Source organism: Myotis myotis, unplaced genomic scaffold (assembly GCF_014108235.1).
Source record: "Myotis myotis isolate mMyoMyo1 unplaced genomic scaffold, mMyoMyo1.p scaffold_m19_p_1, whole genome shotgun sequence".
Taxonomy (NCBI): Eukaryota; Metazoa; Chordata; class Mammalia; order Chiroptera; family Vespertilionidae; genus Myotis; species Myotis myotis.
The window spans coordinates 55,049,134-55,076,893 of NW_023416313.1; the positions used below are offsets into that span (position 1 = coordinate 55,049,134).

General features: G+C 42.4%; 1 protein-coding gene across 3 annotated transcripts; it reads right to left on the minus strand.

The window, feature by feature from the left end:
- Window positions 1–262: 262 nt before the first annotated feature.
- On the minus strand, window positions 263–27,760 carry PLAC8 (placenta associated 8). 3 transcript variants are annotated; one of them, XM_036338134.1, is made up of 5 exons: window positions 27,678–27,760; window positions 10,997–11,124; window positions 9,062–9,186; window positions 2,739–2,852; window positions 263–490 (listed from the first exon to the last, which is right to left on the minus strand). In XM_036338134.1, the coding sequence occupies exons 2-4, from the start codon at window positions 11,094–11,096 to the stop codon at window positions 2,748–2,750; spliced, it is 330 nt and encodes a 109-aa protein (XP_036194027.1). In that variant the 5' UTR covers window positions 11,097–11,124; window positions 27,678–27,760; the 3' UTR covers window positions 263–490; window positions 2,739–2,747. The 3 variants fall into 3 exon arrangements, with proteins under 3 accessions (XP_036194027.1, XP_036194015.1, XP_036194023.1); XM_036338122.1 differs by lacking the exon at window positions 27,678–27,760 and adding an exon at window positions 23,191–23,300 and having other exon boundaries at window positions 264–490; XM_036338130.1 differs by lacking the exon at window positions 27,678–27,760 and adding an exon at window positions 11,195–11,344 and having other exon boundaries at window positions 264–490.

Here is a 27,760-nt window from a genome sequence, read left to right on the forward strand (position 1 = left end):
CAGGGGGTCACGGCGGGAGGAGACCACACTCGCCTGAAGTGAAGGACCACACAGGGTAGCGCCCAACCTCCAGTGGAGGGAAAATCCAAAATAATAAAAGCTTTTTACTTGACAACATTTAAAAACCTTTGTTGTGGACATTTTCAAACACATATAAAGGTAGAAAAGTAGAATAAAGAATCTCCACCTACCCATCATTCAACTTTGACAGCCTTGGGCTCATTTTTTAAAAAATTTCTGTAATTTCCCATGAAGTAGTATTTAAAGACACAAGAACTGTTGAGGGAATCAATGTTTTTAATGGCAGTTATCTTACAGAATAGCAGTGGAAACATATCTCTTTCAAAATTAACTGGAAATAAAAATGTTTTGAAGCCATTTGAAACCATATAATTAATTGCATTAATTTATAATATTTGAGGTGAGATAGCACTTAATAAATGCAGCATTCCATTCCAGCATTTTTTTTTCACCACAATTGAAATTTTACCTGTAGGAATCAGAGAGAAAAAGAAAAAGAAAAAAAAAGAACAAATGAATGAAAAATTAGGATTTATTGGTCCCATCTTTCTTTAGATGATTTTGTTCCAAATATCAAAACTTCTATTCCACCCCTACTGTACTGCCAAATTTCTACATATTTAAAATCGACACCAAACAATGGCTCCTGGTTCAATACAGTTTATTAGGAAGAGTCAGGACCACCAGTTAAGAATTAGATGAGCCTCCTAGGTTAGGGATTCAATTTGTTTTTTGGCTGAAACTCGTGTTCACTTTTTCATCCACAACATTAAATGCCGACGATGTATCAGGCACTATTGCTAGGTGGTTGAGCAACCAACGGAATGCTCTGTAGACGGCCATAGTTCACTTCTGTTACCAAATGACAACGAATCACCAAACATGTGAAGGTCATAGTATCTAAAAAGCAGAGAACCTAAAACAATCTTTTTCATGATGACTAGACCAGTCTACTGCCACATTCTAATTCCTTAAGGGCTACTTTGGCTAAGGGCTACTTTGGCATCAGATTCTGAGCCAGGTTGGTAAGATAGGCCTTTAGAAAAGCATCCCTGTTGCCCTGGCAGATGTAGCTCAGTTGGTTGGGCATCATCCTATGCATTGAGAGGTCACTGATTGGATTCCTGGGCAGAGCACCTGCCTGGGTTTTGGGCTCCATCCCCAGTAGGGGGCATGCAGGAGACAGCTGATTGATGTTTCTCTCTGGTCAATGTTTATCTCTCTCCCTCTCCCTTCCTATCTCTCTCAAATCAATAAAAACTTTATTTTTTTTAAAGCATCACTGCTTGGGAAGAGAGATAATAGTCAATTCTTAGGAGGGAGGGTATAATGATAAGAAAACTCTCCATCTTGACTTTGCTTGAAAGTAAGTTAAGCACTTTGGTCATTGAGGGAAGCCATTTAAAACAATCAGAAGGCATGCCCTAGCCAGTGGTCGGCAAACTCATTAGTCAACAGAACCAAATATCAACAGTACTTCTTCAAAATAGACTCGCCCAGGCCGAAAACCGGCTTCTGCGCATAGGCCACGAAGTGTCAATTGCACTGTACGTGCGCCCGCACGTGGTATTTTGTGGAAGAGCCACACTCAAGGGGCCAAAGAGCCACATGTGGCTTGCGAGCCACAGTTTGCCAACCACGGCCCTAGCCTGTTTGGCCTAGAGAGTTGGCCTGTGGACCAAAGGGTCCCAAATTCAATCCCGGTCAAGGGCACGTACCCTGGATGCAGGCTCCTTGGGCCCTGGCCCTAGTTGGAGGCAATCAATAGATGTGTTTCTCTCACATCAGTGTTTCTCTCTGTCTTTCCCTCTCTCCTCCACTCTCCCTAAAAATCAATGGAAAAATATCCTCGGATGAGGATTAACAAAAAATGAAATATATTTATAAAGCAAGCAGAAGGACAATAAAATGGCACTAAAAATGAAACACACTGAAGCATGGTTCATGAAGAGGACATTACTTTGTGCTGCAGGTGAACATAGTTTAGAGAGAGCATCAACCAATCATACATGTGAATGCACCATCCTGACCAAGGACTTTTACAGAGAATAGCCATTTCCATGTGAAAGCTAAACTCTGACTGCAAATGTTACGGGGATTGGCAGAAGAAATTGAAAGACGGGACTGGATAAGCCACTGCCCTCTTGCCTGAGAGAAACAGGAAGAAGTGAGAAGATTAAAAATGTGATCAGGCATTTTGGATAACTCAGAGAATTGTCCATACATAATTTATAGAGACCAAAAGAGTCTCCTACCACCTTGGAGAATGAATTACTGTTTTAATACTGTGGTACTGATAAGAACACATAAGTAGGTACATTCACACAACATAGCATCTCAGCTGGTCACTGTTGGCGGCAGTGACTGAGATCCAGGCTTAGACAGATGAGTATTCGGTCATGCACATATCTCTACCACCTTAGGTTATGGGGTATCTAAGATGGTCATGGTTTATTTGGTGCATCACATGGCCACTCCTGTTGTGGAAGACACCTTTAAAAAGTCACACAATCCCTATGCAACTAGGCTTAGTCCTTTCCATCCAGGCTCTGGAAAGCTGGCTACCAACTGATTGGTGTAGACTGGCAATTAAAAATCATTTGCCCTCCATCTGTTAAAGGGTATCTCATGTCTCTGTGAGACAGTACCAAGGAAATAAAAGATGGCTTTGAAATTTTATTTTGATACTCATAAATCAGGAATTCCCACCAACATACCGAACATCTTTAAAAAGCATTCATTTCTCTTCTTCTTTTAATATCTCTCTTGAGTTGACAAAGGGCGCAGTTAGGGAAACACATCATCATTAGGAAGTCATTGCAAATGGATCCCTGTTAAAAAAAACACACAAATAGACACGAGTCCACATGTAGTCTATAAACATAGTCACACAATGTCCTGCATTTGTATAGCTTTTCCAACCTCTTTAAAACATACATTTTGTCACTTGTCATGAGGATTCTGTGACATTATCCCCACTTTTCTGATGACCCAGAGAAGTTAAAAGACTTGCTAAGATCACATAGCAAATGGGTGGCAGCCCTTGGTCTTTCTGGAATGGTTCCCTTTAAAGCAAGTGGTGTACTGCACCAGTTTTTCTATAGTTGGTGAGCAGTGCCAGACCAAGCCTCATGTTGAATCCCTCAGCCATTTTCATTGGCATCTCTCATGTTCTGCAAGGGAGAAAGTCCGAAGTGAGAGAGGGACATATAATTATGGGGGGAAAGAAAGAAGGGAACGAATGATGTTTGGAAAAGCCATACATGGTCTGCTTTCAAAGTTCTGAGGGCCCTCTCTCTGGCAGAGTCCAAGTGGGCTCTCACTGACCCTCTGGTAGAGATGCCCTTGGAGGAACCCTGCTTTGGACGGGAGGCACTGGGTGATCCAGGGGACTCTAGTCTGACAACCAGATTCTATGATGGTGTGACTTGATGGATTGAAATAATTTTGAGCTCCATTTTTTTTGATAGCACAAATTTTTTAAAAAGTGTTGCGTAAATACAATTCCCAATTTGTAGTGTGAGCAGAGAGAAAATGAGGAAGAAAGCGGTAGCTATGGCAGATTGAGTTTATAAGGGTTAGGAGCTCCTAAACGTTGAGATTATGAGTGCTCTATTCTTTTTTTTTTAAATCCTCACCCAAGGATATATTTTCCGTTGATTTTTCAGACAGAGTGGAAGGAGGCGGGGGACGGGGGAAGAGAAACACATCGATGTGTGAGAAACACATCAATTGGTTGCCTCCTGCACACGCCCTGACCAGGGCTGGGGATTGAACCCACAACTGAGGTATGTGCCCTTGACCGGGAATCGAACCCGGGACCCTTTGGTCCTCAGGCCAATGTTCTAACCACTGAGAAAAACTGGCCAGAGCAAGTGCTCTATTTTTTATGAAAAATTTTCTATTGCTGCAGTAATTTTGATTCTCATCTACCAGAGTAAGCATGTGGGGGAAGGGGGACGAATGAACAGCAGTGTTAAAACGCGTCTAAAGTTGTGCCCCTTGTCAGAGGGAGGAACAGATATTCAGCCTGAAGATAATTCAGTCTTGTAGGCTTCTCTTTTTCCCTGATAAATCATCCACAGTTTCTTTAATCTTTCCTCATAGAACTTGTACTTTTCAGCTTTTAATTCATTATTTACTTTTTACTTTTAAAAATCTTTTAAACCTTCATTAAACCACCATTATGCCTCAAAGAAGAAAGCATTCTCATTAGTAATGAGACAGTATTTCTATGCCTTGTCTATTTACCTCAGATTGTTTTTAAAACATATATATATGCATTTTTTTCATTGATTTCAGAGAGAGTAAGGGAGAGGGAGAGAGAGATAGAATTATGAATGATGAAAGAGAATCATTGATCAGCTGCCTCCTGTATGCCACCTACTGGGGATCGAGCCTGCAACCCAGGCATGTGCCCTGACCAGGAATTGAACCATGACCTCCTGGTTCATGGGTCAATGCTCAACCACTGAGCTACACTGGTCAGGCTCAGGTAGTTTTTAGGGGAGAAAAAAAATCCCACTATTATTTGCTGAGAAACCTAGGGAAACTTATAGAAAACACAACTTGATTCTAAGTCTGTTTCATACTATACATATAGAGACTATAGAGAAGAAAAAATGTTCCTTTTTCAAAGAAAGAGGAAATGAACTACAGGTTGACATCATGTTGAAGTTAATAATAAGGGATACAAATGCCTTAAGGGGAATAGCTTCTTGGGAAATGGGTGCCAGAAACAAAGACTGCATTCACCACTCTGCTTGGTTAAACTGGACTAGTACTTCTCTGATTAAAAAGGTTCTTGTTATCAGCACTTACAGAAGCATTGATTGAGCGAATAAATGAATGACTTGTGGTACATGGTTGCCCACACATCTACGCAGGCAGGCAGGATGATCAAGTGGGAGAAACCAGACATTTGGAGTTAGAATAAACCAGCATTTCCATGTTCTGTGACCGTAAGCCTGTCTCACGCCTGGTTTCCATATCTACAAAGTGGAGACCACAGTCTTGGTGCCATAAAAAGTTTTTAAGTAGTAAATGAGCAATTATATGTCGAAATCCTATCCCAGCAGATGCTAGCTGTTTCCTTTCTCCTTCTCTCCAGCAGAGGCTGTGCCCTCCTTGGCCTAAGGCAGTGGTTCTCAACCTTCCTAATGCCGCGACCCTTTAATACAGTTCCTCATGCTGTGGTGACCCCAAACCATAAAATTATTTTCGTTGCTACTTCATAACTGTAATTTTGCTGTTATGAATCGTAATGTAAATATCTGATATGCAGGATGTATTTTCATTGTTACAAATTGAACATAATTAAAGCATAATGATTAATCGCAAAAACAATGTGTAATTATATATGTGTTTTCTGATGGTCTTAGGCAACCCCTGTGAAAGGGTCGTTTGACCCCCAAAGGCGTCGTGACCCACAGGTTGAGAACCGCTGGCCTAAGGGATGCTGTATTGGCTAGTCCACAACGGGAGGGGCCAATCAGTCAGAGGCTGCATTGTAGCAGCCCCAGGAGATTTTGCACAGATGTAAACAGGAAACAAAGCAGAAAGCATAAATTAGTCCTAGGAATTACTTGCCATTATATACATATAAATTGATTTCAGAGAGGAATGGAGAGAGAGATAGAAACATCAGTGATGAGAGAGAATTATTGCTTGGCTGCTCTTGCATGCCCCCTACTGGGGGTTGAGCCTGCAACCCGAGCCTGCAATGTGCCCTGACTGGGAATGTGAACCCTGACCTCCTGGTTCATAGATCACCGCTCAATTCCTGAGCCATGCCGGCTGGGTTTTACTCAACATTTTAAAGGTCTGTTACAAGGAGGAAGATACAGTGTCTATAAATACACTTATTTAATGTATGCCAAGAATTCTGTCATAGAATCCTAGACCTAGAAGTGACTTTAGAATCATCTTGTGCAACTTTCTCATGACAGATGAGAAAACCAATGCCGCCAAATGATTTCCCAGAGTAAAAAAATTAGCTATTTGCTGAGCTGAATCCCAAACTTTTATCATATAGACTCCAGGTAAGTGCTCCTTCTCTTATACCATTTTGGGGTTAGGGGCCATTTTGAGAAATCCACTCACACCCATATACATAACTACAAACACGTGACACTTTGCCTGTAATCTTAGGAAGTCCACGGTTCAGTCCCAAAGTTAAGAACTCCCATGTGTTATCTGCCTTGTGAGTGGCACACATGAGAGCTGCAGGGAGTGCTGAGAGTCAGGTGCTGAGCAAGCACAGGGGAGAAATGGAGGCAGGCCTGAACCCAACCCTGCCCTGGGAAATCAGCTGAGCCATGTTCTGAGATAAAACAAAAATGATAACTGTTATTTATTGAGCACTATCACTTTCCAGGCTCTGTGCTAAGCCTTTTCCATGCATTATCTTATGTGACCTTTACTGCACCACCCTAGCGAAGGCATCCTTTTATCAGCGGGGTTAGGAAGGTTAGGAAGATTAGGAAGGTTAGGAAGATTAACAACTTGCTCTCCCCCCATGGGAGCAATGAGTGGGGCAGAGGTTAAGTTTTCAGGAGCAAGAACCCATCATATCAGTCTTTGTTTAGAACATGTCAGTGACTTCCCAGTTCACTCAGAGTAAACGTTCTCATCGCCTCCAAGGCCCTTGCTAATGCTCTGGCATCATCTTCTCCTCTTCCACACCTCCCCACTCTATTCCTACCCCCGCTCCACAATTGCTTCTGGACGGAACATTCCAGCTAAATTCTACTTCAAGGCCTCGGTTCGATCTCTTTCTTCTGCCTGGGCCTTTTTCAGGCCCTTTCTGACCGAGGTCTTTCCGGACAGCCCTATTTAAAATTAGAAACTTCAACACTCTCCCTCTTCCTTGCTTTCCTTTTCTCTGTAGCACGTCACTATCCTATATATTTTACTTTTACTTAGTTATATTGTAACTATCTCTTCCCATTAGAGTGTAAGCTCTGCCATTGGCAACCGTCATAATAATAACTGATGCAGGCAAGAATCTTCAATGAATGTTAGAACTAGTGGGTGAAAGTTTGATGAAGAACAGGACATTTACATCTCCCTACAAGATCCTATCTACATATGTAAAACCCTAATATGCAAATAGACCGAACGGTGGGAGAACCGAACAACCGAACAATGGTCGCTATGATGTACGCTGACCACCAGGGGGCACGCATGGAACATGGCGGGTGTCGGCTGTGGCAGGATGGTGGAGCAGGTGAGTGGGGGCGCCAGACCAAGGTTTGGCGCCGGTCACTGTCATCACGGCAGCCTCTGGTGATTACTGAAAATTCTTTGCTCCCATGTGCCATGGCCCCGCCCAGCACTCACACCTGCTGCCCACACCCTGTGCTGGTCCCAATCTCTTGGCACCATCAGCAGGTGTGAAGGGCTGCCAGCCTTGATTGTCCCTGAGGGCTTCTCCATATCCCCTTGCTCCTGAGGGGCGAATGGGGCAGCAGCCACCTCTTGCACCCACTAACGGCGCCGGCCCTGCTGCTGGCACTGGCCCCAATCGCTCTGCGCTGTCAGCGGGTGCGAGCAGGACTGGTGTGATCAGCACGTGGGAGTGGCGGTGGGAGGGGGGCTGCCAGCAGGCAGGGAACCCAGGACTGTGGCAGGAGGGGCTGGGCGGGAGCACAGAGGATGGGCTGAGACCTGCCCCTGTGCCCACCGCAGCCTCGAGGCCCACAGTTCCTTTCAAGGTGCACGAATTCATGCACTGGGCCCTAGTCCATTATAAAGAGGAAAATAGCAACTTTATAGTGGACGGTCCTGGCAGACACTATCTTAACCAAGTGTAACATCACACATAATGGGGTAAATGGATGTCATGTGCTTCCTGATACAATGTATGGCAAACACAGCACAGCTTCTGTGGAGTTTCTGCCAAAAGTGTACAACCTAATTATGGGAAAACATTTGACAAACCAAGCTGAGGGAGTCTACTGATCTATGTTCCTTAAAAAAAAAAAAAAAGAAGAAGAACAAAGAAAGACTGAGAAACTGTTTCTTATTGTATGAGACTACAGAGGTGTGACAACTGAATGCAATGTGTGATCCCAGATTGCTTTTATTTTCATCTAAAGGATGGTGTTGGGATAATTGGTAAAGTTCAAATAAGATCCACAGATTAGCTACTAGTATTGTATCAATGTTAAATTCCTGATTCTGATCATTGTTTTATGGTTATATAAGAAAATGTCCTTTTTTTAAAGAAATACACTGAAAAAGATGTAATAGTGCATCAAGTTTGTAATCTACCCTCAAATGACTCAGGGGGAAAAAAACAGATAAGGTAAAGAGAAAAATAAAACAAGTGTGGCAAATTTTTACTGTTTGGGGAATCTGGGCAAAGGGTTTTCAGGAAGTCTTTGTACCATTTCTGCAACTTTTCATTAAGTCTGAAATTATGTTGAAAAGGCTTAAAAAAATAAAAGAATGTAAACTCCATGAAGACAAGGATTTTGATTTCCTTTGTTCACTGACATGTCTCTAGCATCTGCAACGGTAATTGGCAGGTTCTATGTACTCAGTAAGTCCCCACTGAATAATGAACATCAGCCTATGATTTAACAAGGTTCTGGGTGCTCAGTGGTCCCCTTTTCATGAATGAATGTTCCCTTATGAGTTGCCAATGAGGCAAGCGGGACAGCTTGGAGAGGATGCCCTGAGCTCTCCTTACCAAGGCTCTGTGAGAAACCGTCACCCGCCCTGCAGGCTGCAGGGCCCGTGTGACTCTGGGTAAAGCCAGGAGAGGCTAAGGATCCCGTGCTGGCCTCTGCCCCTCACCTACTCACCACCAGCAACTTTTTCGGACACATCTACTGGATCAATAAAATATTTTATTATAAATATATCCCAAAGGTGTAGATAGCCACACTGCCCCTGTAAATCACCTTAGAGGTTAGGATGGTGATGGAGAAAAGACTAGGTCAAGGCATGAAGGTGAGGAGGGCAATCATGGACTAAAGGGAAGCCCTCGGGTGTCTTGGTCTGAAGCCCTCCCCTGGACCCTGGGGTGACTCACCGGGATGCCGTATCGAGTCCGATACAAGGTCCTCATGGCGACAGATGCTCCACATAAGCAGCATTCGTCCATGTCAGAGGCAATCTGACATGAAAGGCACAGAGGGAAGAAAGTCCCGCAGAGGCCTGAGTGAGAGTCAAACCACATAGGGGAGTTAGTGCAAGTCATCGTGGTTTCCACCAGATCACCTGCTCTCCAATAGGTGCTTGCCCGGGAACTGGCCTTCAGACCCTCTGAGAACACAGTGTGGTCCCTGGCTCCTTATGCACTGCTTTTGGGCCCGACTGTCCGGGAGACTGGGGAAATGTGCCTGTCATAGCATCAGGTCACATTTGATTGTAAAGGCTTCTGCCTTGTCAAACTGAGCATGTAAAACTGATCTCTCTTCCCGGCCCTAGTTTACGTTGGGGCCATGTGTGTGTAGGACGTTTGTGGTGTCAGGAGGTCTGAAAAGCCCTCTGAAAACCTGGGAGGGTGTTTAGGGTCAGAAAGGGGAGAAAGGGGAGAGTGAAAGTCTATTTTGGAAAGCTCTGAGGTGGGTTTTTTAAAAAATATATTTTTATTGGTTTCAGAGAGGAAGGAAGTGGGCGAGAGAGAAATAGAAACATCAATGATGAGAGAGAATCACTGATCGGCTGCCTCCTGCACACCCCACTTTGGGGACCGAGCCCACAACCCTGTCATGTGCCCGTGACCAAAACTGAACCTGGGACCCTTCAGTCTGCAGGCTGACGCTCTATCCACTGAGCCAAACCAGCTAGGGCTGAGGTGGAGTTTTGATAATGCTGTTCCCCAAGTAAGATAAGAAAGTCCTTGTTTTTTTGTCTTTTTTGACTGATTTATACAAAAGGCTATCTCTAATGAACTTGGAACCTCCATCATGTACCAAAAAATAAAAATAAAAATAATTTAAAAATAAGGAGACTGTTTCTCAAAGACACTGGAAAATGCCCCACACAGAGCACCTGCAGCTCATATGGCAATAGGCTCTGAGATAAGGACAATTTTCTCATGCAAAAGTGTGGTTGGTCATGCAAAATAATTATGTCAGTAAAATAAAAATTCTACACTGCTTGCTGAAATGGGACAGCCACAAGAGTATCACTGCAAGCCGGAAAGCATAGTCAGCTTCTTAGGAAAGGAAGAGGTAAATAGAAAACTGGAGAAGCATGTCAAGAACATGGTGAGCCCGGCTGGTGTGGCTCAGCAGTTGAGTGTCGACTTATGAACCAGGAGATCACGGCCCGATCCCCAGTCAGGGCACATGCCCGGGTTGCAGGTTCGATCCCCAGTGTGGGGCGTGCAGGAGGCAGTCAATCAATGATTCTCTCTCGTCATTGATGTTTCTCTCTCTCTCTCTCCCTCTCCCTTCCCCTCTGAAATCAATAAAAAAAATATTTTAAAAAAAGAACATGGTGATACTACAGAGGTGAGACATTTAAAAAGAGGATTGATCTAAACAAGGACCACACACTCAAGGCCAGGCAGATAAAATAAATGAGTGAGGTAGGTTGGAAAACCCCCAAAACAGTGGATGGTGAACATAAATATGGCAAACTGCAGAGCGAGAATCCTTTTTTAAGGGCTTGGCTAATCCTCAGCCGTAACTGACGGACCTCTGCCACGTGAGAATGGGGACTCATCTTTCCAGATTTTCCACATTTTCAAGAGAAGCTGGACATCTAGCTCGAAAAGCTGGATTTTTGTGTGAAATCTGATTTTTTGATGTTTGCTACTATATTAAAATTAGTACATCAAGAAGGCGCAACATGTACAGGACAAACAAAACACACCTGGTGGCTAAATCCACCCAGGGCTTGTGACTTCTGAGTTAGAGAGTGACACATGGAAGGATAAGTAAACACAGTTTTTGTTATGCTAATAGTCTGCATAGTTACTAGCAGTCAAGGAGAAGCAATGGCTGTGTGCACTTACAAATCCCCATGTCGGCGCAGCAGTCAAACGAGCCGGTTTGCCAGTCGCTGACTGTGGAACCTCCTGCACCATACCTTGGCTGCGTGACAACGGGGTTCATTTTTTAGGATCACTGCAAAGGTCACTGCCTGTAAAACAAAACCCAAAAAGCATTAGTTCCATATAATATAGATACCAGCTGAGAAGGCCTTTCATCACCTCTTAGCTTTTCATCATGCCCTGCTCCTCTTCCGGGGTGATTCTGTCTACTTAGATCTGTGGCTGTTATTTAACTGATTTCCAACAACAGCTGAGTCCTCTAAAAGAGGGACCAAAGTTCTCTTGAATAATAAAGCCAAGGCACTTTGACCTGCCCTAGAAAGGTGTCTCTAATACTTGTTACCAAGAACTTGCTTTATGACCCAAAGGGGACACCAGCTGGCTTGAGGCTATATAATTACAGTCAAAGCCTTCCCAGAATCAGATTTGAAACTGCAAGGTATATGTAAATATTTAACTAGAATCCAAAGGTCTTTCAAAGGGTAATGATATCTTTCTTGATAATGCAGGAAAACATTCAGCTATGTGGTAGAGCAGAGACTATTAACCAACAGGAAAAAGTAGCAAAGGGTTGACCAGGGAATCCTATCCATGTGTAGTATTGTGAGAGAATGAATTAGCAGAGACATGATGGTTAAAAGTCCTGAGAATGGATAGTATTGCCTTGTCTAATTAAGTGAATTTTTAAAAAATATATTTTACTGATTTTTTACAGAGAGGAAGGGAGAGAGACAGAGAGTTAGAAACATCGATGAGAGAGAAACATCGATCAGCTGCCTCCTGCACATCTCCTACTGGGGATGTGCCCGCAACCCAGGTATATGCCCCTGACTGGAATCGAACCCGGGACCCTTCAGTCCACAGGCTGACGCTCTATCCACTGAGCCAAAACGGTTTCGGCATCTAATCAAGTGAATTTAAAGTTGTGCAGAGTAAGGCACAAAGTTTTAAGTTTTTGTATAGGAGTATTTTGTAGTTCTGGTTGTAACTGGGTTTTATTAATTAAAATACTCTACATAACAGATATTTTCTACTGGTTTCTGTCTACAGACATTTTGTCTTAGAACACTACTGTCATATTGCAAGCTAACATGTGTATTATAACTGAGGAGCTTGTTAAGAATGACACATCCACCCTGACCAGTTTGGCTCAGTGGACAGAGCATCGGCCTGCGGACTGAAGGATCCCAGGTTTGATTCCAGTCAAGGTCATGCACCTTGGTTGCAGGCACATCCCCAGTAAGGGGTGTGCAGGAGGCAGCTGATCGATGTTTCTCTCTCATTGATATTTCTAACTCTCTATCTCTCTCCCTTCCTCTTTGTAAAAAAATCAATAAAAATATATTTTAAAAAAAGAATGATACATCCCTAGAAATTTAGGTTTAATAGGCCTGGAAAGGGATTGAGGAATCTGTATCTATATACATAAAAGCCTAAGTGACCATTATGACCGAACAACTGGAATGATCAGAATGACCGGTTGACCAATCCTATGACACATATTGACCAACACAGGAGCTGCCCTCTGGTGGCCAGTGCGCTCCCATAGCCAACCTCCGACAGCCCCCCCCACCCCTGCCGGCCAGCCCTCCCATAGGCCTTGATTACCGACCAGGCCAAGGGACCCCACCTGTGCATAAATTCATGCACCGGGCCTCTAGTTTTAATAAGTGCCCAAGTGCCTCTTAAGGGAGGAGTTGATACAAAAAGTGAGAGTAATGATGGGGACCCCAATAGTAACATTGCCTAATCTGACAGCTTTTAAATCTAAATTGTATTTTTTCCAATTCTCTTCCTCTTTTGATATGATTCCTCTCAGAACCATATTAAAAGAGGAGAAAAAGAAAAGGCACAATTCATTCAAAATCTTAATATCCAGCAAGACTGGCTTCATTTTGGTATAGAGTATAGTTACAAAGCCAGAGGTACCGTAACAGAAATTTGAATGAGAAGAAATGGAAAAATCATTAGGTAGGGATTTCCAGTGGTAAAATAAAAGTCCTAAAACTGCAGAGACATTTGCACAGCCCTGAGAGGACAGGTGTAACCCAAAGGGGAAGTGGTAATATTTAATTTCAATCAAAACAAGTCTGCACTGAGAATCTCCATGGGCCCCTGGGACATGTAAGGGAGCATCTGATCCAAAGTCCTGAGAGGGAGAAGTTGAAGCATATGTTCTAGGAACAAGTCTGTGTGTGTGTGTGTGTGTGTGTGTGTTTTCTTTATTTTTTGTTTTCCAGACTAGCAAAACTGCAAAACTAGAATTATCAGCCAGTTCTGGAGACGCTGGAAGTCTGATAGAACGTCATGGATTCTTGTCTGGGCACAACAAGTAGAACATTCTTGGTGTGGGAATAGTGAGGGGAAATGCTTAGGGGAAAGAAAGACTGGGAAATACATGATAACAGTAGAGGCACTAGCTTTTTGGAGCAGGAGGGAGGGTTGCAGTGTAGCCAGCTGCACATCAACGGCTCATTCCTACACCCACAGGAGACATTGCTAATTGATCCCAGAATGTGGAATCTATTTCCACTGGATGTATCTTAGAATCCTAGACAATTGCAATTCCTGGTTGGTGGATGTCAATGGAAAGAAGAATGAAGGCTTTGGTGTTCCATAGAACTGAAGTCATGGTCCTCCCACTCTGTCACTTAGGACAAGTGCCTCACTGTCTGACAGTGTACAGCATGCTGCTACCATTTGATCAGAGTTGGCACATGATGTGAACTCAATCTACTACCTGGGAAATAGTTGCAGATAAGAATAAAATGTACAGGCAATGAGTTGTTCAAGTCTGACTGTTATACTGCCAACCTCAAGTCTGAATTATTCATTACCTTTAAAAAATATACTGGGAAAATCAGTATAGTAAAAATATACAGAGTTGCAGCTGCTGTGTGTGTGTGTGTGTGTGTGTGTGTGTACCATTAAAGAAAGAAAAATGTACCAGCAAGGCTATATTCTTAAAAGAAAATTATTTCTTTAATAAAAACAATGCTTTAGGAAAAAAATCAGTAGAACCATTCACAGTCAGTTTAGCCAATATATCAAAGTGGAAAACCAAGCTCAAGTACTTTTCAAGAACCCCCAGAGCTAAAAATTACTTTAGGGCAAAGTGTCCTAAATATCCTTCCAGTCCTCATACCTTCCATAACTGTCTGTACAGTACTGGACACATTTTTGTTGTGTTGACTAGTTTGGAGTAAGGATAAAATTTTGCTGGTTTGATGTAAACAAACAAACTAATGAATAAGTTTCTAGAATAAGAAGTTCTGATATAAATCCAGGAATGGGCCTATGCTGCAATTGCTATATGTGCAAATCACATCTATCCTAGTACATGCTGTGTATCTGTTAACTCAATGAATTCAAATCCTGATCTAACACAGGGACTCATGCCACATGCTTATAAATCGCTAAATTCCCATTCTTAAAGTAAAATGTTTAGAAGTAATTATAGACACAGTCTAATGTCTGTGTATGTGTGTATGGATGTGTTTATTGATAGATTTTGTACTCCTGTATATCATGGATAGATCTATACTGAGACACAGTTGAGATCAGTGGTTCTTCAATTATAATGTGCTCAGGACTTACCTAGGTATCCTTTTATTTTATTTTTTTAAAATATATTTTTATTGATTTCATGCCCTAACCGGTTTGGCTCGGTGGATAGAGCGTCGGCCTGCGGACTCAAGGGTCCCAGGTTCGATTCTGGTCAAGGGCATGTGCCTTGGTTGCGGGCACATCCCCAGTGGGGGTATGCAGGAGGCAGGTGATCAACGTTTCTCTCTCATCGATGTTTCTAACTCTCTATCCCTCTCCCTTCCTCTCTGTAAAAAATCAATAAAATATATATATATTTTTTAAAAAGAATGTAGATCCTGATTCCGTAGGTCCAGAGTGGGACCTGACATAGGCTTAAAACAAGCTCCCAGCTGGTGCCAATGCTGCAGGTGTCTGGCCCACAGACTAGCCAGAGTCTGTAGACCATAATTAGGAACCATGGAAACAAACAAACCTGGGTTCAAATCCATTTTCCACCCTCGGTAAGTCCTTGGACAAGTAAACTAACTTCTCTGAGCCTCAGTATCAACATCTTTAAAATGAGTATTATGATTTTTCTCTTTGGGTTGTTGTATTAATGTGATGAGAATATGTCAGTAGACTATGTCTAGTAAGCAGTATGTTTCCTATAGCATGTAAATAATCTGACATATGCACTATTGTGTCTATTTTAAACTAAGTGCTGCAAAGCAGCAGGGCCTATCCCTGATTTAATGGTATGGAAAAGCACCTCTGTGCCTCAGTTTCCATATCTGTGAAATAGGGTATTGACAGAACCTAGCTTCTGAAGTTGTCAGAAGGACTAAATGAGTTAATATTTGAAAAGCCCTTTGAGTGATATCTGGCATAATGTAAGTGCTTTGTGAATATTATTAAATAAAAAATAAAGCGGAAACGCAATACTATCCCTCTGCCTACTCGTACTTCTTCACAGTCTTAGCTATTGTAAGATGTGGGTCATTCTTCTGCAAGGCTATGAAGAAAGGGAAAAAAACAGAAAACATATCACAAGTCCAAAGTGACAGAGTGGCAGGGCCGGGGCTTGAATTCAGTTCTGGGGAACTCCACAGCCTTTATTCTTCTTTCCACTGAATCCACCAATGAGGAATTACAATTCTTAGCCAGTTGAAATGAGCAAGCCCTGCTCAAGAATAAAAGGTAAGGGCCTTCCTAGAATGTCCCTTCTCAGGTAAATTTTGGGAGCTAGACAGTTTGTGACTAACTTTGCTTTCTTTTTATGTAATTATTTACGTGTTTATATGTACATATTATTTTTAATATTCTGAAAGCAGTCACTCAAAAACTTGCCCTAGAGTTCCACAATGCAGGTTTAGAGGACTGGTTCTCAGCCAGAGACAATTGTAACTTCCAGGAGACGTATGGAAATATCTAGAGACATTTTGGTGTCATAACTGGGGGTGAGGTGCTATTTGATCTAGTGGGTAGAGACCAGGGATGCTACTAAACGAACTGCAAAGCACAGAACAACCTCCACAACCAAGAGTTTTCTAGTCCCAAATGTCAACAGTGCTGAGGCGAGAAACCGTGGTGTAGAGAGCATCAACCTTTAGGATGGAGCTTAAAGGTTGTCTAGTTTCCCAGCAGATGCATAAGTCGCGTCTACAATAGGCCTGAAAAGCAGTCCCTGTGAGGAATGAACACTAACACGTCACTTCTTAGTTCAGAAATGTTTAAAATGCAAACACTGGAACTCAGGAATCATTCTGTGACTCCGGGATCCCCCACGGATTCATTCACATCCTGCTCTGAAATTCCTCTCCTGTGTGGCAAGTCCTGTGGCTAGTCCCACCACCATGCTTGCCTCTTTTACTTTTGCTTACTGTTCCCAAGTCAACAGTTTAACCTATCCAGTTCTACCATTTTTTTTCTCTTTAAGTAAACTTTTAATTGAAGAGCAATATACAGGTAGGGCAAAAGTAGGTCTACAGCTGTGAGTAAACAAAACACAGTTTATTCTTGTATTGTTATTTTTTAATTACTAGAGATCTGGTGCACGAACTTCGTGCGGGGGGAGGGGGGGGAGGAGGGTGGTTCCCTCAGCCTGACCTGCACCTTTTCCAATTTGAGACCCCTCAGGGAATGTCCAACTGCTGGTTTTGTCCCTGCGGGATCGGGCCTAAACTGGCAGTCGGACATCCCTCTTGCAATCCAGGACCACAGGCTCCTAACTACTCACCTGCCTGCCTGATTGCCCCTAACCACCTCTGCCTGCCTGGTCACCTCTAACAGCCCTCCCCTGTTGGCTTGATTTTGCCCCCAACTGCCCTCCCTTGCTGGCGTGGTCACCCCTAACCTCGTCCCCTATCAGTCTGGTCACCCCCAACTACCCTCCACTGCCAGCCTGATCTCACCCCGAACTGTTCTCCCCTGCTGGCCTGATCGACCCTAACTGCCTCTGCCTTGGCCATCACCACCATGGCTTTGTCTGGAAGGAAGTCAGACATCTGGAAGATGGCTGGTCAACCGGATCTAATTAGCATATTACCCTTTTATTAGTATAGATAGTATTACTTATTTGTATTATAACTGTAGACCTACTCTGCCCACCCCTGTGTATACAGTAAAGTGCAGAAGTCATAAACATGATTGATGAGCTTCTACAAAGTGAACAATTCTTGTAACCACAAGCTGACTCAAGGACTAGGCCATTTCCAGAAACCCAGGAGCCCTCCTTACCCTCCTAGGGAGCCTTACGCTCTGCCCAAAGGCAACCTCTGTCCTCAAACACCAGAGGCTCATTTGGCCTGTGTTTACCTAGTTATATACATTATTTATTTTTCTGTGTCTGGCTTCTTTTGCTCAATATTATGATTGTGAGATCCAACCATGTTAGATGTAGCAATAATTCATTCATTCTTTTTTTAAAAATTGATTTTTAGAGAGAGAGGAAGGGAGAGGGAGAGACAGAGAGAAACATCAATGTGAGAGTGAAACATCGATGGGCTGCCTCTTGCACTCCCCCTACCGGGGATCGAGCCCACAACCTGGGCATGTGCCCTGACTGGGAATGGAACCAGCAACTGTTTGGTGCACGGATGACTCCCAACCAACTGAGCCACACTGTCCAGGGCTAATTCATTCATTCTTATTGCCATATAATACCCTATTATATAGATATACCACAATTTTTTTTTATCCACTCTACCATTGTATTCCTTTCAGTTTGGACTATTACAAATAGCATAGTGCTGCTATGGATATTCTTGTACATATCTTCAAGTGGACTATGTATGTATTTGTTATGTTTATACCCAGGGGTAGACTGCTGGGTCCTAGGGTTAGTAAATAGTGCTAAATAGTATTCTGAAGTAGTGGTACCAATTTCCACTTCCATCAGTAATATATGAGAGTTCTAGTTGCTGCACATCCTTGCTGATACTTTGTAATGCCAACATCTTTTTTCTACCCATAGGTTGCTAAAGAACCTGGGAAACAGGAGCCTAGGTTTAAGACTGAGAAAAACAGAAATTATGGTTAAATGATTAAATAGACTTGCCATATGTAGGAAAAAGAAATATTTAACGGGATATTCAGTTAAATTTGAATAAGTATGTCTCATGCAAAATTTTAGACATACTTACATTTAAAAATTATTTGTTCTTTACTTGACATTCAAATTTCTCTGGGCATCTGTATTTTATCTGGAGGGTTGGGAGAATGACTGTCGTATTAGTTACCAACGTGGGAGCAGAGGATAACTGCTCCCCATGGTTACAGGAATGGGAAGTGGTCGGGAGAAGCCAAAAACAATGCAGCCTCCTTAGCTTGTACAGGAAGCACTCTCTCACTCCTCTAATAGTGATCAGAGGCCAAAGAACCCAAATATTGGCAATGATTACTTTCTTTCTTTTTTTAAAAAAATATGTTTTTATTGATTTTCAGAGATAGGGAGGGAGAAGAAGAGAGAGATTGGAAGATCAATGATGAGAGAGAATCATCCATCGGCTGCCTCCTGCATGCCCCCTCCTGAGGATCAAGCTTGCAACCTGGGCATGTGCCCCAACTGGGAGACTAGGAATTGAGCCATGACCTCCTGGTTCATAGGTCGATGCTCAACCACTGAGCCACACCAGCTGGGCAGCAATGATTGATTTCTATCTAACTCATTGTAAGAGTATTTCCTTTAGGAACACACAATTGTTTATTCCTGGATAAAGGAAGGAAAACTCAAGGAGCTGTTTAAGCCTGAATTCTAAGCCAGCTCTGACAGTTAGTCATTTCTGAAGGTATCTATAAGAGATATATGTATTAATAAGTTTGTTTGTGTTTTCTCTTGTTAATCTGTCTTTGGTTACAGGGAACCAGCCAAGATCTTAGAATGGTAGAGGGAAAATTATTTTCCTCTCCTACAATGTCATTTCTGAAATTTTGTCAAAACAATGAAAACTCTGTTATAAAGAAATTTTTAAAAAGATTATGCTTAGTTGAAGGTATGGCATTTTCTAATTTAAGTGAAATGATTTCTATAAACAAAATGGTACTTCTAAAACATTTCCCCTCATGTAACCAATTGTGCTCATTCTTGATAATGCTTACATGAGAAGCTCTCTCAGTAGTATTTGTGTTTTTGATACTGCAAGACTGAGAATTTTTCTGACACAGGAAAGTCCAGTAACCTTCCTTTTATCAAGAAAGTAAAGGGTACTTGGTTCACTAAAATGTTTAATGAGGGGTAAAGGTGGAGATAAACACATGATAAATTGGGTCCTTCCATCTTTCCATTGCCATTCTACTATTGCTAATCTCTCTGGTGACCTAATTCATTAGGCTTCTCTACTTTTATCTTATAACTAGAGGCCCGGTGCATGAATTCATACACTGGTGGGGTCCCTTGGTTGGAACCAGTTCTCTGACATCCCCCGAGGGGTCCTGGATTTTGAGAGGGTGAAGGCCAGGCCAAGGGACCCCCACTGGTGCACGATCGGGGCTGAGGAGGGACACAGAAAGTTGGCCAACTGGGTGGAGGGGGGGACCGCAGGAGTGCTCTAGGGAGTGTCCGGCCCGTCTCATGCAGTCCCAATAGGCCGGACCCCAGCAGCAAGCTAACCTACCAGTCGGAGTGTCTACCCGCTGGTGGTCAGTGCACATCATAGCAACTGGCCGAATGGTTGAACAAACGGTCAGACACTTAGCATATTGGGCTTTTATTATATAGGATGTGCTGATCTGGTGTCAGGGACCTGTGGTTCTCGGGAAAGACTACACTTTCACACGCAAACCCTCTAGGCTTGGCCTCTGTTTTTTCAGTCCTTTGATTACCATTTTTTTTTATAATTGGTCAGACCAGATTCCTCACCATTCTATACTGTTTCTACTGTGAGTTCTTCCCTCCTGTTTCCCTCTTTACCTGTTCACATCTCATCTCAAATGCCACCTTCTCCATGAAGCCATTTCTAATCCTCCAAGTTGGATTTGCCTCTCTCCCTCCTCTGAACTTGCTCATTATTTTTATGATGTGGTGGAAAGCCTACTGAGCTTGGGGTTAGGACACGGGCTCTAACCATAGCAGTGATATGTGGCTACTTCTGTGCCTTTTCTCTAAATGGCAATGGCAGTATCCTACCTTCCTTCTTCCAGGTTACTGAGAAAGCTACAGGAAGCTGTACAGTCATGTGCTGCTTAATGATGGGGATACATTCTGAGAAATGCATCATGAGGAGGTTCATTGAACATCACAGAGCGCTCTTACACAAACCTAGTGAGACAGCCGACTGTATACCTACGCTCCACAGTATGGCCTCCTGCCCCTAGGCTACAAACCTATACAGCACGCAACTGTACAAAAACAGCATGAGGTTAAATCAAGCACAAGATAAGTCGATGCAATTAAGAGAAACACTTGGATGCATATTCTTTGACAATCCTCCGTGAACAATGTTTTCACCAGCTGGGGTTTGATAAGAATTGGACAGCAGTGAGGCTGAATTAGAAGTCTTTGGCAAGAACCTAGTTCAGATTCCCAACTAGGGCAGCTTATTATTCACAGGAGCAGGTAGGCAGAAGAAAAGGCACATAAGGCAAATGCATTGTTATAACAATTAAAAGATGCAACCAGGACAACACAGAAGGCCACCCTAGTAGCATGGAGGTGAGCGAATTAATGGCTGTCCTAATTCAACGTGGAGACCAGCTAAAGGCATACCTGTAGGAAAGCCTTTGTTTTCCTCAGAAACCAGTACTAAAACCTCATGAGCAGGTGACCAGTGGGAAAATTTAGAAAACCAAATTAGCCAACACAGGCTACAATTGATATTACGTGATCCATTTAGAACAAGCTGATAGTGTGTTGTTAAGCAGTACATTTTGTGCAGGCACTTATGAATTACATGAGACTGATCAAAGTCCCGAGGTTCCACACCGCAGAGCCCGAAACCTTTCATATCAGATGTTAACAAACCCCACCCACTGTGGCAACAAAGGAATCCAGTGAAGCCCAGTGGAGTCTAATTTTAAGAAATGTAACTTTCTGGTTAGCAGAGGTAAAAGAATTACAATATGGAACCTTAGATAATGTAATGAGTTCACCTTTTAAAAATACCAACCACTTGGCTCCATTGGGATTCTGATCCATTGGTCTGGTTGGAGGGGGTTAGTGGCCTTGGAATTAACATTTTTAATGCCTCCCTGGAGATTCCAGGGTGCAAGGAGGATAGAGAATCACTGTATTGAAGGAAGTTTATCTAAAATGAGGATTTGAGTATTGAAGATGTGGAGCTTAAGTCTTTTATATAAAAATAGTTTCACCCCAAACATGTATAACTTTAAAAATTTAGTCAAAATAACATGGTTAATGAAGACAATCTAAAAAAAAAAAAAATCACAAAAATATCAGAAGAAAAAATCTCTAGTAAATCCACCATACAAACCAAACCACTATTGACACTTTGATGTACGTCCTTCCATTTAGTTTGTGTGCGGGACCGTATTTTCATGAGGATACTCCCAAATGTGGCAGTAAAACCATTTCTCCTACAGTGCAGAGAAGGCTGCTTCTCTTGCTGTTTGTTAGATTGGGATGCAAGTACTCATCTCTCTTAAAAAGTAGTGTATCCAATCATTGTGCTTTAGCTTAGAATTATTATCTGATTAGTTGATACCCCTACCATGACTCTTGAGTTGGCGTAAAGGAGAGAGATTTTTTTTTTCTAAGAAAGTTTAATTTGCATTCTTCTAGCTCATCCTACAATTTATTTCTATTTGTATAATTAATAGTTAAAATACTATTGGTTGAGTGAATGAATATTTTGAGTTACCTTAAAAGTCCCAGTTTATATGCAAGTATACTGAAAACCCTCAACTAAAATCAGATTGCTCATTTAAGCAATTATTTATTACCCCAGACTCAAGTCTTGTCTTTATTCTGTTTCTCTCTTCATATCTTTCTTGAAACTCTTTGTCTCCAACAGGAGCTCAGCAGAGAGGGACCCCAAAAAGTATCACCAACTCCTGAACTTGCAGAGGGCTTGGCTCTACCCCATGCTTAGCATATCTAGTAGCAGGTTGTATCAACAGCATAGCAGGCCTACAGATGTAATATCGTGCCCCTCCCTCAGCAAAACCAATTCCAACAGCAAATCTTGAAACCCATTACAAAATAAGAGAGAAGCCAGTCAGAGAAAGACAAGTATCACATGATCTCACTTATATATGGAATCTAATGAACAAAATAATCTGACAAACAAAACAGATCCAGAGACATGGAAGCATGAACAGACTGAGGATTCTCAGAGGGAAGGGACTGAGGGAAGAGAAGAGATCAACCAAAGAACTTACATGCATATAGGCATAATACATGGACACAGACAATAGTGGGGTGAAGGCCTGGGGATGGGGTGGGAGTGGGTCAATGGGGAGGAAAGGGGACATCTGTAATACTTTCAACAATAACGATAAATAAAAAACAACAACAACAAAAGTGAAAAAAAAAGAGAGAGAGAGAAACTTCCTAGAAGGAATTTAGAATATTCTGTTTAAACACTCCAGTCTTAAAGGTGATACAATGATTTCTTCTTCAATGATTAAAAACATTATTTTTTCTTCTTAAAGAAAGGGTTTTCTAGTGGCACATTTTAAAGAAAAAGTCACGATATTCACAGACTTAAGAATCACTCCTGCCGAAACCGGTTTGGCTCAGTGGATAGAGCGTCGGCCTGCGGACTGAAAGGTCCCAGGTTTGATTCCGGTCAAGGGCATGTATCTCCCCAGTGGGAGATGTGCAGGAGGCAGCTGATTGATGTTTCTCTCTCATTGCTATTTCTGACTCTCTATCTCTCTCCCTTCCTCTCTGTAAAAAATCAATAAAATATATTAAAAAAAAAAAAAAAGAATCACTCCTGCCAAACTGAATTTAAAAGACACCTGCATGGTGCAGACATGTGGGTTTTTAAGATTACCCTAGAGTTTACTCCTACTATTCAATTCTCCCTTAGCTTATGCTAGTTACATGGTAAGATTTTATTTGTTCTATATTTTTTTATTTATTAATTTTTTTTCTTTTCAAAGAGGATAGGAGAAAAGACAAAAGATTTGCAAAATGGAAAAGCAATCTGTATTGCAAAAATACTTACGACACAAAGGTTAACTGTAAGAACAGCAGCGAGGTCAATCACTGGGAGGCCGAGGAACACTGAACTAACTGCTCTGTTGTTCGGCCTGGGGTTATAATCACCAAGGGTGGAGTTAGGGGTGGGGAAAGCTAAGAGGTGGGCCTGCAGGAAAGGAATCTTGCCAAAATGGTTTTTATTGCCTAAATGGGGCCAATGCTTCTGTATTTAAGAATGTTGACGCTGCATTTTGTCTAATTGCATTTATTTTATGTGACCTTTGGCTGATAACATCTCTCCCAAAGACAGCAAAATTTATTCAGGATTGGGCAAAAACACATTTTATGAGGGTACAAAGCCTGTATATTTATTTAGGATTTCTATAATTCATTTACTTCATAAGGTATTTAAGGTTCTTGAAACATGCCTTTTTTAAAAATCAATTTTATTGATTTTTTACAGAGAGGAAGGGAGAGTGATAGAGTTAGAAACATCAATGAGAGAGAAACATCGATCAGCTGCCTCCGGCACACTTCCCGCTGGGGATGTGCCCGCAACCAAGGTACAAGCCCTTGACTGGAATCAAACCTGGGACCCTTGAGTCCGCAGGCCGACGCTCTATCCACTGAGCCAAACTGGTTAGGGCGAAACATGCCTTTTTGTTGTTTGTTTTTTGTTAACCCTCACCAGAGGATATTTTTTCCATTGATTTTTAGAGAGAGTGAAAGGGAGGGAGGGAGGGAGGGAGAGAGAGAGAGAGAGAGAGAGAGAGAGACATCAATGTGAGAGAGACACAACAATTGGTTGCCTTCCTTCCACGCACACCCAGACTGGGGCTAGGGATTGAACCTGCAACTCTTTGGTGCATGGGCTGACGCTCTAACCACTGAGAACACTGGCCAGGACTTGAAACATGTTTTAAAGTAAGAACTGGGCAGCTGGTCTTAGTTAAGTCTCAACAATGCTAAAGAGATATCCAACCTTCCTCTTGCCAGGTTACTGGGGCTTTTGTTCAAAGCTGATGGGGTGAACAAGGGAAGATATTGAAGGGTTAGGGGAAGAGCAGGGACATGGCCACTAGCATTTTGGAGCCACCTGTCTGGTGCCAGTGTGGAGCCTGAATTCTAAAAGGCCAGACTGACATCAGGGAGCTCCCTCCAGGGGTAACTCCATAGAGCAGTGATGGCGAACCTTTTGAGCTCGGCGTGTCAGCATTTTGAAAAACCCTAACTTAACTCTGGTGCCATGTCACCTATAGAAATTTTTTGATATTTGCAACCATAGTAAAACAAAGACTTATATTTTTGATATTTATTTTATATATTTAAATGCCATTTAACAAAGAAAAATCAACCAAAAAAATGAGTTCGCGTGTCCCCTCTGACACACGTGTCATAGGTTCGCCATCATTGCCATAGAGAGTGCAGGATGAAGAGGGCCGGGCAGGGATGGAAAGGAGAGAATGGATTTAACAGAGAAATAGGAAATGGCAGTTCTTAGGAAATGAGCAGAGGGATGGAGAGGGAATGAATCACTTAATGGATCATTAGATAGGCACATAGTCATGCACTACTGTATATAAAAAGCTTAATTGTTTCTGGTTGTGGACAAAGCAATGTGTTAGTTTAGCTGAGGTTAAAATGTCGTTCGTTCCTCAGTGTGACTCTAATGAGTTGTATTTTCTTTCATGTGTTTGAACATAAAATTCGAATGACTCACATCACTGAAACTTTGTTTTATCTTCTTCCTGGTTAGACATGTGTGCAGAAGGTGTTGTTCCTGGAGGTGGAAGGTAGTGGAAAGGGATCCTGGGTGCTTATCTCAAAAGGGTATTTGCCTAGTCTACTAACATTCACACATACTATGCAGCAGAACACTCAATTTCTGCATAATAAGTGCTGTCTTATTTCAAGAGACTAGTGTGTGAGAAATAACCACTCACTAGTTTGTATAGGTCACTAGACCAAGGAGGTAGGCAGCATCGTCCCTGTTCTAGAAGAGCTCACATGTGGCAAGTGCAGCCTGTATAGAAAATACGCTTGGGATCTCCTGGAGCAAGAGGTCACCAAATTCTAGGCCACACTATGAGGATATTGGGCAAATGTCTTCATTTTGAAAAGCTGTGATTTATTGGGTGCCTATTATGTGCCAAGCACAAAATCATTTTATTTTGTGAATATATCAAGATACATCTTCACCACTTGATATTCATAGGAACTCTAGTTATCATCCCCATAATAAAGATGAGGAAACTTAAGTAACTGGCCCAAGGACCCTGTAGTACAGTGATGGCGAACCTATGACACGCGTGTCAGAGGTGACACTTGAACTCATTTTTTTGGTTGATTTTTCTTTGTTAAATGGCATTTAAATATATAAAATAAATATCAAAAATATAAGTCTTTGTTTTACTATGGTTGCAAATATCAAAAAATTTCTATATGTGACACGGCACCAGAGTTAAGTTAGGGTTTTTCAAAATGCTGACACGCCGAGCTCAAAAGGTTCGCCATCACTGCTATAGTGGATAATGTGGTCTGTGTCAAGAGTCACACCTACCCATTCTGGCCACTTTTCTCTACAATTGGTCATCAGCCACTAAATCTACCCATTTCTCAGCCCCAAAGCTGAGATTTGGCCATTAAAGGAGATTAATAATGTGCCACCAAGCCTACGTATTGCAGAAGTTCATGGTTTTCTGTTACACTCATGTGCTGCTTAACAATGGGGATAGCTTCTGAGAAATGCATCACTAGGCGATTTCTTCATTGTGCCAACATCACAGAGTGCACATACACAAACCCAGGGGTATAGCCCACTGCAGCCCTAGGCTCTCTGGTAGAGCCTATTGTTCCTGGGCTACAAACCTGCACAGCATGTGACTGTAACGAACACTGTAGGCAATTGTAAGGTGTTGCAATGTGAATTTACCACAGCTAATATGTCTCTAGGGCCTAGAGTCTAGGCCATAGAAAATGTTCAGTTTTGCCCAGTTGGGTGTAGCTCAGCGGTTGAGCATTGACCCAGGAACCAAGAGGTCACCGGTTCGATTCCCAGTCAGGACATATGCCCAGATTGCAGGCTCGAACCCCAGTGGGGAGCATGCAGGAGGCAGCCAATCAATGATTCTCTCTCATCATTGATGTTTCTATCTCTCTGTCCCTTTCCCTTCCTCTCTGAAATCAATAAAAAATATATATATATAAAAAAGAAAATGTCAGTGGATAGAGCATCATCCTGTGCACCGAAGGGTCACAGGTTCGCTTCCCGGTCAAGGGCATGTACCTGGGTTGCAGGTTTGATCCCTGGCCCCAGTTGGGGTGCATGCAGAAGGTAACCAATCCATGTGTCTCTCACATAAATCTCTCTCTCTCTCCCCCCGCCCCCACCTCTCCCTTCCACTCTCTCTAAAAATCAATAGGAAAAATATCCACAGTGAAAAAAAAAAGTGTTCAGTTCTATTATAATCTTATGGGATCACTGTGGTTTATGCAGTGGGCCCTTGACTGAAACATCATTATGTTGTGCCTGACTGTGCTCTTAATAACAAAATAGTGAAAAAATCATCAACACCACAGGACTGTGGTGAGCATTAATTGAGATAATAGGAGAGAGAACCTGGATCCATGGAAGATGTGCAATAGAGAGTTGTGTTTCAACACTCCCCTGTCATACCTGCTCTTCCTCAGGACAAGGCTCTGTTTCTTTGTTCTTCCAGAGTCCCCTGTGTCCCCCTCTTCTCCACAGTACATCTCACTTGCCTTGCTCCACAGCTGGGCACTGAGCCCTTGGAAGAAGTGTAGGGCTTTTTCACGAGCATGACTTCAAAGTTGGGGCCAAGCCAGACAAAGGCATAAGAAAGAGTTCAGGATCACATGAGATAACATTAAATGTCTTCAGAGTCATGGTCTAAGACAGCCACACAAGAATAGGAAAAGAATGTAGAAGTAATTCAGGGATCAACTGAATTGTATGGAAAGGAGAAGGATTCAAGTTTGGGGGATTTTACCCATTTAGACCGATCAAGCAGTTTGAAAGGGGCCCACCAGGTCATCTGTGATGGGGTACAATCAGCCCTCCAGGTCCTATGTTCTGATGTCTGTTTCTGTTTTCATTCATGAAACAAATACAGGGTGCCCCCCAAAATGTACACATACTTTACTAGCTGATAATTCAGTTTTGAAAATGAAATGTATTTGAATAATCATGACCTTTATAATGATTCACAGTGCATGTATACATATTTTTGAGACATTTTATACACATTGAGCACTTGCTACGCTCAAGCCTCTGTGAACTACTGGGGATACAGCAGAAACAAACAGGTCTCCTGCTCTCAAGATGCCCATTCAGTTTCCTTCTAATAAAGGAGAAAGACAGAGAAAAACACATACAAAGACAAACAAAACCCAAGTAAACATACAAGCGAATAAAATAGTTGCACGTTGTTCTCAGGGTTGCAAAGAAAACCATCAAGGAAGGGCCTGAGATTCTGAATAAGAGGTGCTGACCTTAGGCAGGTGGGCAGGAAGGGTGTCCTTAAAGCAGAGACCCAGAGGAGGAGCAGGCGCTGGCAGTGTGCGGAGGGCTGGCA